The sequence below is a fragment of the Grammomys surdaster genome, unplaced genomic scaffold (assembly GCF_004785775.1).
Source record: "Grammomys surdaster isolate TR1022 unplaced genomic scaffold, NIH_TR_1.0 229, whole genome shotgun sequence".
NCBI classification, from domain to species: Eukaryota; Metazoa; Chordata; class Mammalia; order Rodentia; family Muridae; genus Grammomys; species Grammomys surdaster.
The window spans coordinates 2,303,097-2,323,103 of NW_021604674.1; the positions used below are offsets into that span (position 1 = coordinate 2,303,097).

The 20,007-nt window shown below is 40.1% G+C and overlaps 1 protein-coding gene across 1 annotated transcript in view; it reads left to right on the top strand.

Annotated features, from left to right (window-relative positions):
- Positions 1–19,280, top strand: part of Btaf1 (B-TFIID TATA-box binding protein associated factor 1) — an 88,595-nt gene extending 69,315 nt beyond the window's left edge. The window contains exons 30-38 of the mRNA XM_028773478.1: positions 521–650; positions 2,737–2,878; positions 2,962–3,092; positions 5,070–5,195; positions 6,215–6,367; positions 7,174–7,385; positions 15,475–15,634; positions 15,913–16,083; positions 17,772–19,280. Of these exons, the coding sequence (XP_028629311.1) occupies positions 521–650; positions 2,737–2,878; positions 2,962–3,092; positions 5,070–5,195; positions 6,215–6,367; positions 7,174–7,385; positions 15,475–15,634; positions 15,913–16,083; positions 17,772–17,915 (1,369 nt within the window). The 3' untranslated portion in view covers positions 17,916–19,280. The remainder of the gene's footprint in view (positions 1–520; positions 651–2,736; positions 2,879–2,961; positions 3,093–5,069; positions 5,196–6,214; positions 6,368–7,173; positions 7,386–15,474; positions 15,635–15,912; positions 16,084–17,771) is intronic.
- The last annotated feature ends 727 nt before the right edge of the window (positions 19,281–20,007 follow it).

The window sequence follows — 20,007 nt, forward strand, 5'->3', positions numbered from 1 at the left end:
CACCATGTGGTGGCTGGGAATTGAACTCAGGACCTCTGGAAGAGCACTCAGTGCTCTTAACCACTGAGCCATCTCTCCAGCCCCCTCAAATATTCTTTAGAAGAATTTAGTATTGATAGGTGGTAGGGAGGATAAGATAGGATAATGTGGGCACTGAATATGAACAGTATACTTGACGTACATGTATGAAAATGTCACTTTTTACAATGAATGCATACTAATTTGAATTTTAAAATTTAGTTGGGAGAAAGCACAAAAGAGATTTTCAGGATGCTGGAACATGATGTTTTGCTCTGGATTGTGGCTATGTCTATAATATACCTTATAGAATTCATACATTCATTCATATAAGAATTGTAGATTTGTCTGCATATGTTCTCTATTTCCATGAAATACTTATAGCAAGAAAAAAAATAATATTGAAATTGAGAATACTTAATTTTTCGGCTTCTAAGATTGTTCCTATAATGTCTGCTATATAGGAAAAGATGGATAACAATTTTTATTTATTTTTCCTTAGAAATATTAAATTTAACTACTGTATTCTTGATGAAGGCCATGTCATAAAAAATGGAAAAACTAAGTTGTCAAAAGCAGTAAAACAACTGACTGCTAACTATAGGATTATTCTTTCTGGAACACCAATCCAGGTAATGATTTACATTTCTTCCTATTTTAAAACAGAAATAATAAACTTGGCAGGTGGTATGGCATTTAGTAGTAAATGAAATCTTTTTTTTTGTTTTTTGTTTTTTGTTTTTCGAGACAGGGTTTCTCTGTGTAGCCCTGGCTGTCCTGGAACTCACTCTGTAGACCAGGCTGGCCTCGAACTCAGAAATCCGCTTGCCTCTGCCTCTCAAGTGCTGGGACTAAAGGTGTGCGCCACCACTGCCTGGCCATAATTAATTAGATTATTAGATTAATTAGATTTATATATTTCTAATTTTATGTATGTGAGTGGTTTGCCTGTGTATTGTGTATAAGGAGATGACAGAGATCAGAAGAGGGTGTCACCCACCTTCCATAGTACTGGAGTTACAGATTGTTGCCACTGCCGGGCGGTGGTGGCGCACGCCTTTAATCCCAGCACTCGGGAGGCAGAGGCAGGCGGATTTCTGAGTTCGAGGCCAGCCTGGTCTACAGAGTGAGTTCCAGGACAGCCCGGGCTATACAGAGAAACCCTGTCTCGAAAAACAAACAAAAAAAAAAAACAAAACAGATTGTTGCCACTATGTAGGTGTTGGGAACTGACACTGTAAGAGCAGCAACGCTTTTTTGATTCCTGAGCTACCTCTCAAGTGTCCCATCTCCTTTGCCATTACATAGTCAAGACTAGCCCAGAACTCATACAGACCCAGCTATAGATCAAGCTCACAGATCTGCTTGCCTCTTACACAGGTCAAGTTTTATTAAAGGTCCTACTTAAATTCTAATTTTAGGCTATTTAAATAACACTTGTTTGATGTAGAAAACAGATTTGATCCTACCCTGACCATTCTCCTTCTGTAGTTACCCAGAAATCGGATTTAGCAGTGAAAATTAGAACCATCTTAGAAATAAATATCACACAGTAGGGATGTGAAAACTTCAGCAAATGTTCATCTCTGGCCTGGATAGCCGTCTTTGGTAGGAAGATTACCTTATTCTCCAATTAGTGGAACCGTATTTTCTAGCTCTAAAAATGGATTTTTTTTTTCCCAAGGCAGGATACTACTGCATAATAGTATAGCGGGTCTCAAAGGAGTTTCACCTACCTCAGCTTCCTGGGTGCTGAGATACAGAAGCACGTCACATGTACGTGGTGGCACAACCCTTTGACCCCAGCACTCCTGAGGCAGGGGCAGGCAGATTTTTGCGAGTTTGAGGCCGGCCTGATCTACATGGGTAGTTCCCCAACAGCCAGGGCTGTAAAGAAACTCTGTCTCAATAAAAATAAAAAGTAAGAAAAAGGGGATCTGAGGCTTACAGTATACCTAGTTTAGTAAGCACTACATATTTTAATAATTAAAGATAAGCTTTTCTTTTACAGATTTTTCTAAACTTATTAGAAGTTCTGTGGGCTGGTGTGTGTGTGTGTGTGTGTGTGTGTGTGTGTATTTTGTTTTGCTAGGGATCAAACCTAGGGCCGCAACAATTTCAAGCCAAGTGTTAAATTCTGAATTAAATCCCTAGCTCAAAGTTGATTTTGGTATGTGTCTGTTTTAAAGTGCATTAAAAGTGGATAGGTGAAACTTAGATTTTATTATTTATTACTATTACTATTATATTATTATTTTGGTTTTCTTGAGACAGAGTTTCTCTGTTTATCCCTGGATGTCCTGGAATTCACTCTGTTAACCAGGTAGACCTTGAATTTATAGAGATCCACCTGCCTCTGCCTGCCAAGTGCTGGAATTAAAGGCACGTGCACTATTTTAAGTTTTGAATGGGTTACTACTTGTACTTAATTGAGACATCAGAAGGTTTGAGGTTTTGTCCAATTAAAAGGCCATCTCTTTTCTCTTCCCCCACTTTAGTTTTGAAGCTGTCAGGTGGGTTTCTGCTCTACAGAGCTCAGTAGGATTCGAAGGGTGTCCATGTTAGAGAGCAGCTGAGTGTGCTGAGCCAGAGCCTGGGCTGCTGAGGTTTCTGAAGAAGAAGAAAGTGGGGAGGGAGGCACATTAGGATCCAGATCTACTGGGAAATGATACTTTCCAAAACGAAGAAAAGATAATTGATGATTCTTTTTCTGTTCAGAACAATGTTTTGGAATTGTGGTCATTATTTGATTTCCTGATGCCTGGATTTTTGGGTACTGAACGCCAGTTTGCTGCTCGGTATGGCAAACCTATATTAGCGAGTAGGGATGCACGAAGCTCCAGTCGAGAACAGGAAGCAGGTAAGAAAGAATGGCAGTAAGTTCCCATGGCCAGGAATGTGATGCATGACCAACATTTCAAGCTGTGTTCTCATTGTTGACAGGTGTTCTTGCAATGGATGCACTGCACCGGCAAGTCTTGCCATTCCTTCTCAGAAGAATGAAAGAAGATGTTTTGCAGGATCTTCCACCTAAAATTATTCAAGACTATTACTGTACTCTTAGCCCTCTCCAGGTTAGAAATTTGGTCATTGTAGTTGTTCATAGAATATTATTAGCAGGACAGCCTTTAGTTTTATCAGATGCCCATCAGTAATTAAGTTCTCCAGTTTATTTGGTGACTTTCTGGACATATTCCTTAAATCTTGCTGTGAATGGTCAAGTAGAAACATGAACTACATCTCTCTCTAGTGGAGGAGTCTAGAGTAGTTCCCTCCAAAGGGACCGCGTACTTTCTCTAAAGATAGTGGTCCGTGTTCTATAGATTAAAATAGAAACCAGTGCTCCTCTCCCCTTCAAGTGTAAGGGAATGATCCTTTGTAATCTGGCCCTAAACTACCAAGTAAGCCCCCCACCCCCACTTACTCATTAAGATATTTCACTTAAAGAAAGCAGTATGAGTTCTTTTAGACATAGCCGAGCTTTGGGGCTATTGGTGAGTGAGAGAATTTTTACTTGAACTATCACAGAGAAGGTGATAGTTGATCCGTATTGGAATTAGGACTACCTGACTGATGGACAGGTGCTGTATGCAACACGAATGTACTTAAATTAGGGTGATTTACATTTCTGGCAGAATATTTTGAGATGGCATAGAACTTTGCCACATAGAGTGGTTATCTGACTTCATGATATAAATCATTTTATTTTTAGAATTTTTATTTTGTATTTTCAAACCACTTGGTAACTGAAACTACAAGAAACAAAAAGGAGCAGAGAGGGTGCCAATATAAAAAAGAAGCCCTTATTAAGGCCAAAGTCTGTTTGTGAGTGGTATTGTATCATCTTTATGACAGCATTATAGATATTACATAGTCCCTGTTTTTGCAAATACAACAAAAGTGAGAAAAAGTAAGCAGCTTGCCTAATAACACTGTTTAAGTATAGAATCTTGATCTTTGGGAAATATTAGTTGTTTTCTATCAGTGTTCCAAATAAATTGACCTGTTTCTGACTTTATGCACAGAGACTGTTAGAAGAGAATTTTATTGTGAGGCTTTCCTTGTACTGATAGAAACCATTTCTGTCAGATCACGCTTGAATGGTTAGTTTATATATTCTGTTTCAGTATTGTTTGGTTTGGCAAGGTTAAATGCATCAAAGAATAATCCCAGATCTAACCTTACCCTCTTCTGGTTTGTATTAGTGTAGCACCCATTAGCCAGCACTCATCTGTTCCCCTTGGATTGATGGGCAGGAGCTCTGATTCTTCAGTGCCTTAACATCTACTCTACAGAGTGAGGCCAGGACAGCCAGAGCCACACAGAGAGAGCCTGTCTCAGAAGAAGAAAAAAAAAAAATTATTTCTTGAAAGGAATGTCTTAAGATAATAGGATACTTTTAGCCGTTTGGGGAGGGAATGGTGATAATATTCTGGTAATAGTACTATAGTAAAGGCAAAAACCACATTTAAATAATCTGGAGGAAGAGAACTGCAGAGGGAAGTGACATTTTGCCTTTGTTTAGCATTTATGGATTTGTGTTCAGTGAGTTTTGTTCTTCCATCCTCGGTAGATTTTTTTTTTTCCTATTGCATTATGTTAGTTAATACAAGGTAATGCTTTAAATTAGAAGTAACATTCTTTTAAAATCTAGTCTCAGAAGGGACTGATACGGTTTTTTTGTTTGTTTGGTTTGATAGCCTTGTGTTAAAAAAAGATTTTTCTCATTTACTTGTAATGGATCTGACTCCCTTTTATTGATAATTTATTTTCCTAAATGGAGGAAAAATTTAGTGTGTGTGTGTGTGTGTAATAATTTGCAGCTGAACTTAACATATATTTTTCTGTAAATGTAGTTTTAAAGGAATTTAACATACAGATGGATTGAATTATCTCTAATATCAATAATGAGGTAATATATCTTAGTTTGCTTTCATTTATAAAGGCTGGTTTAATTTATTGTTCAACACACACACACACACACACACACACACACACACAGGCCCTTTTCTTAGATGTATATTAACTGTTTCCCTGGGATAATTTCATAGGTTCAGCTTTATGAAGATTTTGCTAAGTCACGTGCCAAGTGTGATGTTGATGAGACTGTGTCTTCAGCTGCACTTTCAGAAGAAACTGAAAAACCAAAACTTAAAGCTACAGGTCATGTATTCCAGGTAGAGGTTATAGATTACTTTTAACAACTAAAGAATGTTCTTTAATGGGGCTGTTTTTATATAGAAGACTAAAATGCATTATTCCATTTTTTTTTCCAACACTGTATATAACATGAAAAACATCAAAGTACCTATTTAATATTTCCTGGTTTTGTTTGTCTGTTGAGAAACAGACTTATATAGCTCAGGCTAGCTGCATGGTCACCAATGGCAAATGGTATATGAGCCTTTGTTCTTGCTTTCTCTCTTTTTTGCCTCCAGAATGCTGGGATTACAGGCATGTGCCGCCACACTCAGCTAATGTTAATATTAGCAATGAGAAAATGCTTTTAATATGTACCTTACAGAATGGGACACACATTTGTATTTCCTGAAAAGAAGGCTTTAGAATGAAGGATCTTACTTTTCAGAAAGTAATGCAGTAAATACTGTGCAGGATGGGTGCACATCTATATGTGCATGTCTGGAGCTGACAGTAGCATCTTATGTTTTTCTTTTCCTTCTTTGTCTTTGGTTTTCAAGACAGAGTTTCTCTGTGTAGCCCTGGCTGTCTTGGAACTCACTTTGTAGACCAGACTGGCCTCAAATTCAGAAATCTGCTTGCCTCTACCTCCTAAGTGCTGGGATTAAAGGTGTGCGCTACCACCACCCTGCTAGTATCTTTCTAGATTGCTCCCCATATTGTATAATGAGGGAATCTCTTGTTGAGCCTCAAAGCTTGCTGTTGAGGCTTCTCTGGCTAGGGGTTCCCTAGTATCCTCCCACCGTGCACTGGAATTATAGGCATTCTCCATGTCCATTCAGATTTTTTTTTCCTTTTTAATGTAGGTTCTAGGGATCTGAACTCTGATCCTCATGCTTATGACAAATGGTTTATGGGCTGAGCCATCTTGCTCTGAACTGATTCTTGAACACTGAGTGCGAATTTTCTAGACAAATGGAATAGGGAGGAAAGGATACAAAATTACAGGTTCTTGAGGTATGAAAGCACACTTACATAGTTGTTTTCCCCTTTAAAGGCGTTACAGTATTTACGTAAACTCTGCAACCATCCAGCACTGGTCTTGACCCCTCAGCATCCAGAATTCAAGAGCACTACTGAAAAACTAGCAGTTCAGAATTCTTCTCTTCATGATATTCAACATGCGCCTAAGCTCTCAGCCTTGAAGCAAGTACGTATGTCTTTTAATGATAAAATAACATTCCTAGTATATAATATTAGAACACTTTGCTCTTCCCAAAGATTATTGATGTGTTTACCATTTACCGTATTTCTAAATTTGGCTTAAAAATTTTTTATAGCTTTTTTAAAAAACATGACATACCATTTTAACTGTGCAGTTCTGACAATACAGTCACAGAGTCATACAGCCGTCACTGCCATAGTCCCTGAGAACTCTGTAACCCCAGCCACTGCCTCCCAAGTAGTCAGTCACTTATAACCTTCCCTTACAATGCTAACCTGCTTTCTATGACTTAGCTCTTCAACTGTTTGATCTCAATGGAGTCATTCAGCGTTGTATTTTTGACTGGCTTTTTAAAGTTTTTCATTCATTCATTCATTCATTCATTCATTCATTCATTCATTCATTCATTCATTTTTTGAGACTGGGTTTCACTGTGTAGCCCTGGCTGGCTTGTAGTTTACTGTGTGGCCCAGGCTGGCCTCAAAGCTCACAGATCTGCCCGTTTTTCCAGTATTGAGATTAAAGATATATATATCACTATACATGATCCCTTATTTAAAGAAGTTACTGTATAGCTTTTGTTTGAGACATCTGTGTCACTGCCTTGAGTTAACATTAACAGAGGGGCAAGCAAGCGGGGTGGTCAGTTTTAGCCCCAAGTACTAATGGGCTGATACAGGTTAAATATATTTAACCTTTTCTTTCTGTAGACATATTTGCAATAGCTAGCATGTATGGTAGCAAATACTTGTCTGCTTCTGTTGAATGACGTGTAATGCTTTCTTCCCAAGTTGCTGCTGGACTGTGGTTTGGGAAATGGCAGTTCTTCAGAGAGTGGCACAGAGTCTGTTGTGGCTCAGCACAGAATCCTGATCTTCTGTCAGCTTAAAAGCATGCTTGATATAGTAGAACATGATCTGCTCAAGCCTCACCTGCCGTCTGTCACTTACTTGAGACTAGATGGAAGCATACCTCCTGGGCAGCGGCATTCCATTGTTTCCCGGTAAGTAGCCCCCTCTACTCTGCTGCCATGTCAGGTTGTAGTGTATTTGTTATTGCTCATGAAGGCCTTTGCCTTCAGTAATGTTTTCTTTGGGTAAGTAGCTGCAGGTGTGTTACTGGGTAATCCAGTCCCAGTAAACTTCCTTTAATCCAGATCTGCAGAAGTACTGTGAGGAAACAAGTGCTTGTATTAGGAAAGCATAGCAGTCCAAGATAACTGCTTCCTCCTCTGCTGTTAGGAGTCAGAGTGGAAGCAAGCAAACACATAGCGTAAGCTAAAATCTCCATCCTAGCTACTGTCTCTGCTAAAAACAAGTAGTAAACCAACTCATCTAGGAAGCAAAATGCAAACTCTGCCTGAAATACATCGATGAAATCAGTGTTCTGAGAAAGCAGATTCCCAGGTACAGTTTTAAACCTCAAATTGTCTTCTAATGTATTCTTTTAGGCAGGGTCTCCTCAGACTCAGAACTATCAGTAAAGCTAGTCTTCATAGCCAAATTACTCCAGGCATGCCTGTCTCCACCTTCCATGGCTTGAATTAAAGGCAGTCTGCCACACCCATGTGGCACCCATGTGGGTTGTGGAGGTCTGAACTCCATCCCGTCCTCTTCTGTGAGTGCTTTACCCACTGAGCCATCTCCCCAGTTCTTGTTATTTGTCTTAATGGTTATTCTAAGAATCTATGTAGTTTTAATTTTGATTTCTCTGACAGCCAATAATGTTAAATGACTTTGTTTTGTTCCATGTATTTAATGACCCGTTCTATTGGATCTTTCAACTGTCTGTCCATTTCATTAGCCCATTTCTTGATTGGGTTGGTTTCTTGGTGTTTAGTTAGTGTTCATTTTGTATTGTACATATTAATCCTCTAAGGTTAGCAAAGATTTTCCCCCCCATTTTGTAAGCTGTCTCTTCATTTGATGGTGTTCCTTTGACATACAAGTTTTTAATCACATGTAAACCTGTTTCTTAGTTCTTGGCATTATTTCTTGAGTGGTTGATTGGATTCCTTTTTAGGAAGTCCTTGACCATGTCTATATCTCAAATTAGTTTCCCTGATTTTGCCTCTTATACTTGGAAAATTTCAGTTCTTTATTAAAATCTCTGATCATTTAGAGTTGTTCTTTCTGTACAGGAGTACAGGGATGTAGATGAGGAGACTGAGTTTTCACTGTCAGTGACCACGGGCTGTCCTTACTCCAGTGTGGTCTTTGGGCATCTTGTTGAAATTCAGGTTGCTACGTGAGTGTATATTTGGGTCCTTTGTTATACTGCATTATTTTCAGTGTCTGTGTCCTTGAAATATGCTGTTTCCTGTGGCTTGGAAATCAGCTACAGTGACAACTCTCATTGTTTCCTTTGCTCAGGACAGCATTGGCTTATTCCAGGTCTTCCGTACTTAACATGAAAAGGATTTTCCCCCTATTTTTTGGTGAAGTTATTGAAATAGTTTTGTTGTTTGAGACAAGGTTTGATTAGGTAGCCTTGGCTGGTCTGGAACTCACTCTGTAGCCCATGCTGGGCTCAAACTACCTTCCTCTGGCTTCTGAGTGCTGGGATTAAAGACATGTGCCACCATGCCCAGCTTGTTGAAACATTGTTTTGTTTTCTTATCATACTCACACCTCCCTCATTACCTTCCCATCTCACTCCCACCCTACTTTGTTACCCTTATTTAGTATTTATTTTATCCCCACTGATTCCTATCAGTGCTGTGTATACTCTTGGTAGAGTGGTGAAGGCTGTGATGTGTACATTGAATTTGTAGGTTGCTTTTGGTAGTACAGCCCTTTCTACAATTCTCTAAATTTAGTCATAGAGGGATTTTCATTTTCAAGTGTCCTTTCCTTTTTTAGTATTTAAATATTTCATTGTTAGCTAGGCATGGTGGCACATGTCTTTAAACTCAGCACCTGGGAAGCAGAAGCAAATGTATCTCTGTGAGTTCAACCAGCCTTGTCTACATATCAAGTTCCAGGAAAGCCAGAGCTACATAGAGAGACACTGTTTCCATATGCAAACAACAAATAAATAATATTCTTTAATCTATGTTAAGGTCTTCTTCTAAGACTGTCTCTTTTCTTTCTCACTGAATGTATGTTACTGATACGTAGGAATGCTATTGATTTTGAATGTAGATTTTTAATTGCTTCTTTGCTTAAAAGTTTTTGAGATCTAAGAGTTTTATGGTGGAATCTTGTGTATGCATGCATGCACACTCACTTCTCTATTTTACTTTAGGAGACAGTGTCTCACTGAACCTGCAGCTTACTGTTGAAGCTAGACTAACAACTGGTCAGCCCTAGGATTCACCTGTCTTTGGTGTGGGTGCTGAGGGCTTGAATTCAGGTCCACACCAAGTGTTTTAGCCACTAACACATCTTCCAGCTCGAGACCAAGATAAAATTTAATCATCCACTAAAAACCACCCAACCAAACCTCTGACTTTCTTCCTCTTTATATCCCTTTGTCTCCTTCTCTTGTCTCACTGGCCTTCAAGCACAATATTGATTATAGTGAAGAACTTGGACCCTTTTCTATTCCAGGTTTTAGAAGAAATGATCTCACTTTTCTCCTATTGAGTAAGTCTGTCATATACAGCCTTTATTACTTTGAGATATGTTCCTTTTATTCCTAGTTTTCCTCTGAGTTTATCATGAAGGGATTGAGGATTTTGTCCAGCTCCTCTGTACCTATTGAAGTAATTATTGGCTTTGTATCCTTGAGTCCATTTATGTAATGAATTATATCCATTGTTAAACCAACCCTTGGAATGAAGCCAACTTGACTACCATCTTTCCGATGGTACTTGATTTGCAAGTATTTTATTGAAAATTTTTCTATCTTATGTTCATCATAGGGAATATAATTTTTTGTTATTAACTGTTTTGATATCAATAATACCAGCTTTTAAAAAGGTTGGTGGCAAGTCTTTGCTTTTTGTTATGAATTAGCTTGATGAATGCTGGTGTTGCTTCTCATTTGAATGTCTCAGAGTTCAGCGAATCTATCTGGACCTAGGCTCTTTTAGTTGTGATACATTTTATTGCTTGTTATATCTTTATGGTGCTTATCTACTTGAATTTCAGTAGATTGTCTAAAAATATCCATTTCTTTTAATTTCTTTTTTTTTAAAGATTTATTTTATGTATATGAGTACAGTGTAGCTGCCTTCAGACACACCAAAAGAGGGCATCGGATCCCATTACAGATGGTTGTGAACACCATGTGGTTGCTGGGAATTGAACTCAGGACCTCTGGAAGAGCAGTCAGTGCTCTTAACCACTGAGCCATCTCTACAGCCCCTCTTTTAATTTCTTAATTACAGTAGTTTTAAAGGTATATCTTAATGTGAATTTTGTTGGTACATTTTCTTTTTTTGTGGCTCTCATTTTGTTAAAGGTTCTTTAGCTTTCTGTTGTGGTTTGGCTGTTTGTTGCTCTTGTGTATCTTTTCAGAGAACCATCTTTTTTCCACTGTTTTTTTCTTTTAGATTTTTTAAAAATTTAATTTTTTACCTTTGTTTCTTTTCTTCTGTGTACTCAGGGTTTAAGGGCACAACATGCACACATGTTTGTGTGTGTGTGTGTCTCTGTGTCTGTGTCTGTCAGTCAGTCAGAGAACAACTCTGGAGTCAGTTCTGGCCTTTCACCTTGCCGTTACTTGTTGAGCGTCACACGGGCTCTGGATTTTTAATGTTTGCACTAGGAGCTCTAAGCGTCCTTCCTACAGCTGCTTCCATTGTGTTCCAGTGGTTTTGAGAGTTCTCATGTTCATTTAGCTTCAGGCATTGACATTTTTCTATTTCTTGTTCAGTAGTGTGTGCTTTTCTTATGGATCGCCTGTCGGTGAAAGTTTGCATTATAGGTGTTGTTACTTAGTGAAGACTGGCCTCTGTCTTCTCTCAGAAGCAGCTGCTTTATGAAACCCAGTGTTCTTTATGTGCAGTGCTGCTCCCTGCAGTGTTGATGTTCTTCTTCTCTGCTTGGCATCACGAATGCAGCCTGAATCTGGGTGTTCATTTTTTTCCCCCCAGTTTGGGGAGTTTCCACTATGATGTTACTGAAAACATTGTCTCGACGCTCTAGTAAATCTGGCCTTTTAGTTCCATGGACCTTATGTTCTGCTCACTTCCTGAATATCTGTCAGTCTCTGAACTCTCAGCTTTCTTCTCTTCTGTCCTCCATTCTATGAGGCCTTTTTCTGAGTTTTTCATTTGACTTAGCTTTTTATTGCTGAATTTTGAATTATGATATGGCTCAGCTGGTAAAAGTACTTTCTCTACAGACCTGGTAAACTCATTTCCTTGGGATGCACTATTTCTATTTCTCTATTGAATCCCTGCTTCATAGCCTACACTGGCTTCATTTCAACTGTTGCCTTTTAAATATATTTAGAAGTTCATTTGTATCCTCTTTGATTTCATTCAACGATGTAATATTCTTGAGTCTTTTGGATTCATCTGACTCATTCTCCCTGACACCTGCCTTTGTGAAATTGCTCCTTTTTACAGGATTCATCCTGCTTGGGTTTGTCGATGATTTGTGATTTTCTTTTGTTGGGCCTTGCATATCTAGGTTTTTTTTAACTGGTTGGATTCTTTTTCTTTTCTTCCCTCCCCTCTTTTAGATTTTTTTCCCCTACTGTATTCTTTCTGCTCAAGTATTTGCAGCGCTCAGGTAGGGGGAGCTTGTAGTAAGTAGGCTGAGATGCCATTCCTCTGCAGTGAACTAGAAACTCGGGTGCTTGCTAAATCTTCAGTTCACATGTGTAGGGCACTGGGCATGATCACCAGTACCATTCCAGTAGTAGAGTATTAACTGCAGAAATAACCACAACATCAGCTAGTCATTTAAAAACAACCACCTCGTTTAACTTCAGTAACTTTTGGGGCACAGAGAGCAACAGTAGTAAGGGATACGTAGATACTGACATTGGGAAGGGAAGTGGACTAATCACGGGCGTTAGTGTTGATCAACTTGGGTGGGGGACACAGCAGGAAAATAGCTAGGGGGAGGTTTGGGATCCACAGTGTATCTAGATTAATAAAGAAGTAAGGAGAGGAGAGGGTTGCCCAGTGGTTAAACACACTTGCTGCACTTTTAGAGAACAACATGGCGCACAACCACCTGTAACTCCAGCTCTAGGGGAAATTCAACACCCTCTTCTTGCTTCCTGGTGTTCCAGGCATGGATGCAGGCAAAACACCAATACATGTAAAAAAAACAAAACTAATGTAGAGGGAATAGAAGGGGTATAAGGAAGGACTGACGGGGCTAAGCGCAAGGACAATAGCATAACAATAGAACGTCTGAAGAAACATACAGGAGAGACATGAAACCTAGTTGAGTGATGCAAAATGAAAACCAAGGACATTAGAGAGATTTATGCAAGAGTAAAGTTTTTTGTTGTTCCTTTTTAGGTAGTTTGTATTAAAGACCAGGTAAAATAAAATTTAAAATGTGTAGCAAGTCAAATCAGGCATGCCTAAAATTCCTGCATTTAGGAAGTGAATCAGGAGTTCAAGGCAGTCCTGGAGGCCAGCCTGGAGAGAAGGAGGGAGGGAGGGGGCAGAGCAGGATAATATATCAATCAACATTTCTTCCTTCATAGAAGGGCTTTGAATTGTTCTCCTGCCTGTTCTATATAGCAGTCTATGAGGATGGGTCAGGTGCAGTTTGTGGCTCCATTTTAAGCTAGCTTTGTGTGTGTAAGTATCTTTTGGAAGTTTAGAACAAGTGACCTTTTAGGTTTCATTCTGTTTAATGGCCAGTTGTGTCAGCCCTTGGTCTTTTCCCAGCCCTCAGCATATGGGTTTTGTAGACATTTCCCCACCATGTTCCATCTGTTTTGGAGAGAAGTCCAAGGTTCAGAAAGTACCTGTGACTAAGCTATGTATTTATCATTCTAAAGAGGGAGGGAGGGAGGGAGGGAGGGAGGGAGAGACCGAGAGAGACCGAGAGAGAGAAGCTGCCTCCATCAGCATCTGCTTCCACAGTCCACTCAGCTTCAGGTCTGGCCAGTTCTTCCCACGTGATCGGATAGCATCCGCCTCATTTTCTGCAGAGACACTTCTCAAGTAGAAGCTCACAGCCTCCGCCTCCGCCTCAGCTTCCTCTGACTTTTCCTGCAGTTGTGTCCTCAGGGGAGTGGAGGGAGCACCCAGGAAAGTCCTGCTGATCTCAGTGAGGGACAGGGTTCAAGGCTGCTTCATGTTTTTCTGAAAGCTCTCACCATTGGTTTTTAGAACTGTTTTTTTTTGTTTTGTTTTGTTTTGTTTTGTTTTATCAAGATAGAGTTTCTCTTATAGCCCTGGCTGTCCTGGAAGTCACTCTGTAGACCAGGCTGGCCTCGAACTCAGAAATCCATGTGCCTGTGCCTCCTGAGTGCTGGGATTAAAGGTGTGCGCCACCACCACCCGGCTAGAGCAGTGTTTATAGGAGTAGGTTATTATCCTTTTTTTCCACAGTGGGTTACAATGGAAGAGCTTCTAATCTGCTGTCTTACCAAGAAGTGTGGCTGCTCCTTTTTTTTTTTTATTTTATGTATGTGAGTACACTGTAGCTGTTGGAAGAGAGCATCAGATGCTATTACAGATGGTTGTGAGGCACCATGTGGTTGTTGGGAATTGAACCCAGGACCTCTAAAAGAGCAATCAGTGTTCTTAACTGCTGAGCCATCTCTCCAGCCCCTATAAATATCTTCTAAGACTAAATAGCTCTCCTGAACGTTTCCTCTGCCTTCCCTGGAAGATGTGACCTTACCCTACTCATCTGTCTCTACACTTTAAAAGTTCATAGTTGGGTTTTTAATTACAACATCTACATTTTTATGATTTAATCTGTATGTGATATAAAATGTTACTTGTTTGGCCTTACTTCTGCTTATGAAATTTCTGATAATGCCTAGAATAAATTTCTTCTGATACAGATTTGCATGCATGCGTGTGTGTGTGTGTGTATATATATATATATATATATATATATATATATATATATATATATATATATATATATATTGTGCTTTATATAAAATATGGAATAAGTTCAAAGGCATAGTTCATGTTGGAGAAGTCAGGGCAGCAGGCAGCGAGTCACACTGTGTTTGCTGTCAGGACGAATGCAGGGTCATCTGCTTGATTTTTCCCTTTTCATTTAGTCTGGAAAATCTCCCTATGGGATGGACCCCCATATTTAGGGCAGGTATTCCCACCTCTGTAATCTAGAAACCTCTTCACAGACAAAGCTGACTCTTTTCCTTTGATCCCAAATCTTCTCAGGTTGACAGAGTTTAACCATCACATTATATTTATATTCAAAGGACATTCTCCTCTCAGTGGATAGCAAACATCCATACCATGTCTGTGCTGGCAAGTTTTATATCAGCTTGACACAAGCTAGAGTCAGTTGGAAGAAGAAACCTCAGTTGAGACAATGCCCCCACCAGATTGGCCTCTGGGCAAGCCTGTGCTTCATTTTCTGAATTGATGTGGGAGTGTCCAGCTCACTGTGGGCAGTTACACTGCTTGCTGGTGGGCCTGACTGGGGGGCCCGGCTGATAGAAGAAAGCAGGCTGAGGAAGCCATGAGCAAGCCCCACAGTTAGTACCGCACCCTTCATCCTTTATGGCTTCAGCTTCAGTTCCTGCCCTGAGCTCCTTGCATGGTGGACTGTGATCTGAGAGTTACAAGCTGGAATAAAACCTTTCCCTCCAAGGTGCTTCTGATCATGGTACTTTATCATGGCGGTAGAAACAGTAGGTTTTTTTTTTTTTTTTTTTTTTTGTGTGTGTGTGTGTGTGCTAATGTAATACTGTTTATTTAACTTCAAAAACATTTCAGCATTCTAAACATACAAAAAATAACAGAATGTTGCAAATTGCGTTTAGGTACAGAGGGTTCTTGAACTTCCATTGATGCAGTAGTTCTTTGCTTTTCTGACAGTGATGAGTTCTACAGTTTCTTTAAAAAGTTTAAAATCTACTGCACTTAACTAAGGAAAGAACTCCAAACCCTTCTCATGCCAGCTGACCCCTCCCCCTTTGATTTACGAGAGGATCCTAACTCTGCTCTTGTTATCTGTTTGTAGGTTTAACAATGACCCATCCATTGATGTTCTTCTGCTCACAACTCATGTTGGGGGCCTAGGGCTTAACCTGACTGGTGCTGACACTGTGGTGTTTGTGGAGCATGACTGGAACCCTATGCGAGATTTACAGGCCATGGACCGGGCCCATCGTATTGGGCAGGTGAGTCATCTAACCCTCCACTCAACACTAGACAAAAAGTTCAGAAAAGCTGGGGAGACTGGGTTCCAGTTCTTGCTTTGATGCTCTTTCACCTCAGTGAGATTGTTCCACTGCCACTTTCTAGAATGGCTGCGAAAACCAGGGTCACTGTCTGTCCTGATGCCCTGGAAACATTTTTAAGGTTATGGGAGCAGACAGAACTCCAGTCAGATTTGACAAACCTGAGTTTAGCAGTTTATATTACATTTACATACAGTTCAATTGTTTTTCTTATTTAGAAACGTGTGGTTAATGTCTACCGGTTGATAACCAGAGGAACACTAGAAGAAAAGATAATGGGCTTGCAGAAATTCAAGATGAACATTGCAAATACTGTTATTAGCCAAGAAAACTCTAGCTTACAGAGTATGGGGACTGACCAGCTTCTCGACCTGTTTACTCTAGATAAGGTAAAGAACTCACGTATCTTCAATTAGTCCTGGTGGGTGTCTGTGGTGAACTGTGAGAGTGTGGGCACTCGGAGTGCGCCCAGGCCGCTGTGGCACAGTCTTTTGGGATTAGTAAGTAAAAAGCATTAAGAACAGTAAGTAAGGGCTGAGAACACTGGCTGCTCTTCCAGAAAGCCCAAGTTCAGTTCCCAGCACCCATATGGCAGCTCACAACTGTGTGTAACTCCTGTTGCAGGAGATCTGATGCTCTCCTCCAGACACACATTCAGGAGACCGCCTGTGTACATAGACTGCTGTGCCTGTGAGGGCTGAGGACAGCATTAGGTCCTTGAGAGCTGAAGGTAGAAGACGGTTGAGAACTGCCCATTGCAGGTGCTTGAGCCCTGTACAGCTGCTGAGCCGTCTTTCCAGCCTCCAACACTTCATATTTTTAAAAACTACATTCGTGTGTGTGTGTGTGTGTGTGTGTGTGTGTGTGTGTGTGTGTTAACGTGTATTTCTTGGGCTTGGTGCCCTGCATCCGCCATCTGGCTCCTGAGGCCCCAACTCAGACTGTCAGACTTGGTGGCACGTGCCTTTGGCTACTGAATCATCTTGTGAGCCAGTTGGTAACTTTGGCTCACATAAATTCTTCCATACCAGGTGTTTGAAGACTTGGCTTTTGTACTGTCAACAGTGACTTGTTTCAAGCATCTTGTAGTCTCTGGAATCTGTGGGACTCATGGGTGGGCATTGCTGGTCCAGCCTCCTAATAATTGGCAAATTAGCCAGGCGGTGGTGGCGCACACCTTTAATCCCAGCACTTGGGAGGCAGAGGCAGGCGGATTTCTGAGTTTGAGGCCAGCCTGGTCTACAGAGATGAATTCCAGGACAGCCAGAGCTATACAGAGAAACCCTGTCTCAAAACAAACAAACAAACAAAAAATTGGCAAATTAACTTCTGAGCATCTACATGGCGTTTTTATTATTTATTTTATTATTTATTTTATTACATGGCGCTAAGATAAAATGAAATTATACACACGTACAGAATGATACAGGCACTTAGAGCAGATAGATAGCAGTATTATTGTGGGGATCAAACTACTGATCTATTAGATAGCCTATCATCAGAAATGTTGTACCACATCAGAGCATGGTGGCTAAGGCCTGCAATCCCAGCACTCACAAAGCCAAGGCAGAAAGGGCCAGCCTGGGCCAAATTGCAAGACCCTGTCTTCCTCCCTCCCTCTTGTGTCTGTTTTCATCTTATTAATTGGTTGACTGAGAAAACTCACTTATCTCAGACTAGCCTTGAACTTGCAGTATAGCTGAAAATGACCTTGAACGCCTTACTACAGCATGCCTCCACTGTGCCTGGGCTTGTGCTGTTGGGCCCAACACAGAACTTAGTGCCAAGGACACTCACTCTGTCCCTGAGCTCCTCCCTAGCCTTTCTGGTTTCTTTTTCCAGTGTTGGAGATTGAACTAGGGATTCAACCTCTGAGCTATATATAGCTTTTGCTCTTTGATATTTCTGAATTAAATTGGGTGTGGTGGCACACATCTCTAATTCCAGCACTTGGTGGATATCTGTGAATTCAAGGCCAGCCTGGACTACAGAGTGAGTTTCAGCACAGCCAGGACTATATAATGAGACCCTGTCCCAAACAACAGAAAACTCACTTTATCTGCTACTGTTGCTCTAGGATGGGAAAGCAGAGAAGGCTGACAGCTCCACTTCTGGAAAAGCAAGCATGAAATCAGTTCTAGAAAACCTGAGTGACCTCTGGGATGCCGAGCAGTACGATTCCGAGTACAACCTGGAGACCTTCATGCGTTCTCTCGAGTGAGGTGCATGCTGGACATACCTGCTGCCGGCTCAGTTACCTTCTGCTGACATTCAGCAGACCTGAGTCTGTGCGATCTTTAACTGAATGTATAAATAGATCTGAAGACTCTTCAGCTTAGTGCTGGCTCTTGCTTCATTGGGGAACAAGTTATTCTCAAGTATTTGCACTGTATTAAATATAAATGTTAATGTGAAAAGGTTTAAATTTTACATGCTGAATAGCTGCAGACAGGAAGCGGCCAGGTTTCCATGTGCTACCAGGAGGTGCTTCTGCAGGGACAGCCTCCTCTACAGTCACTTTCTCCACGATGAGACCCACCAGTGCTGTGGTGTTTGTATGCGTTTGTGTTCTTTAAAATAGTACTTGTTTTTATAATTGATTACAAATAGGGCTTCTTTTGTATAAAAGCCTTAATGAGCCATACTTTTCAGAATTTTAGAGTGACTTTAATATTAGCCCTAGAAGATGAAAATGTTAAGCAATGAATTGAACCAGGCCCTGTGGCAACCTTTGTATATTTAATGCAGATGCATATGGTGTTTTTCAAATCCTTTAATGTCATTTCGTTCACTTTTAAAGTATACTAAATAATAAATGCAGGTACTGGTATATTTAAGGCTACAGTAACATCCTATTAGAGGATGGGTTTTTGTTTAATTTATCTAATGGCTAGGATATAGCCAGATTCAAAGAACATATATGTACTCAGTAAGTTTCAATCATATATATATATATATTTTGTAACTATGAACACAAACAGTTTTCCAGACATAGATTTTACACTGCTTAAATCCCAAACCCTGTGGTAAAGACTGTTTACTATAGTAGGACATGCCTGACACACGGGGAGGAACGCTCTTTATACATAGCACACAAGGATACACGGATCTATATGACAGTGTCCATCCTACACCAGAAAATGTGTCTGGCTTTGGCACTAAAATCATGTAGTTACACCAGACAGCAATAATAATTAAGCACGGAGCCAATGAGCTGCTGTGACGTCAGCTCAGTGGTGAGGGTGGGGAGCTGTATATAGATATGCATGTATGTGGATGTATATATAATTTTATAAATTCTCACATAAACAAATACATGCCCGTGTATACACATGTGTGGAATATATTTGTATATATGTATGTACAGGTAATAAACATCCCTAAGGTTCGTGTCTGGTCCTACACCAAGGCATCAACTTAAAAACCATCAGACCTCAATTGTACAATAACAAGGGTTTTGTTTAAAATAATTAAAAGCTCCACAGCACTTAGATATGAAGTTTGTCACACTTGAGTAGCCTTGACAACCATCCTGTAATACTGAACCTAGCATTCCACAAGAGAATAAACATCAAATTGTAAAGTCTGTGCGATTGTGTGTTGTTTACAGCGAAGACTGAACAAGCAGCTCAGGTGCACAGGTTGTTGGAAGCCACACTTTTTGTATGGAAGGGTTATGTTCAAATATAGAGGACCAAAAGGAAAACTCATGATTTCATGTAGAAGTAGTAGTGTACTTGTATGCTTTTATAAACTATTTATTTGCTATTTCTGTATCTTCTAAAAGCAGGGAGTGGTTTTATCATTGAAGAAATAGTAAGGGCCGGAAGAATCCAAACCATATATTAGTGTTTTGGTTTTTATCCTCACTTGGAAAGTCAGAACTAGAAGGCAAGTAAAGTTTAAAACCTTTTGTTGTAAGTTGTAAAGCCACACACACATTCTAGTTTCCCAACAAAGGAAGGCACGTGACCTAGAATGTTGTTCCTGCCCATCTGATAGTAGGGAACACTACTGAGGTAGTGTGTGCATTAAACCAGCTGTGTGGGAGTGATGAAGCATTAGTTATGTGTTTAAAGTGTGTGGGTTTTGGAGCTCAAATAAACTCAAATAGTGTGTTGGTGCTGAACTGGATTGTGGATTCATGGAATCCATTGTACTATTGTTGAAATTTTCAAATAGTTAATTACATTTAGGGTTGATCATACATTGTTTCTTGTAGGAAAGTCTAAGATTCAAGGTTCTGGGTGTAACATTTTTACACACACCGTGCACAAATCCTAGTCTTTGAGCAGGGCTGGTTACTTGATAAC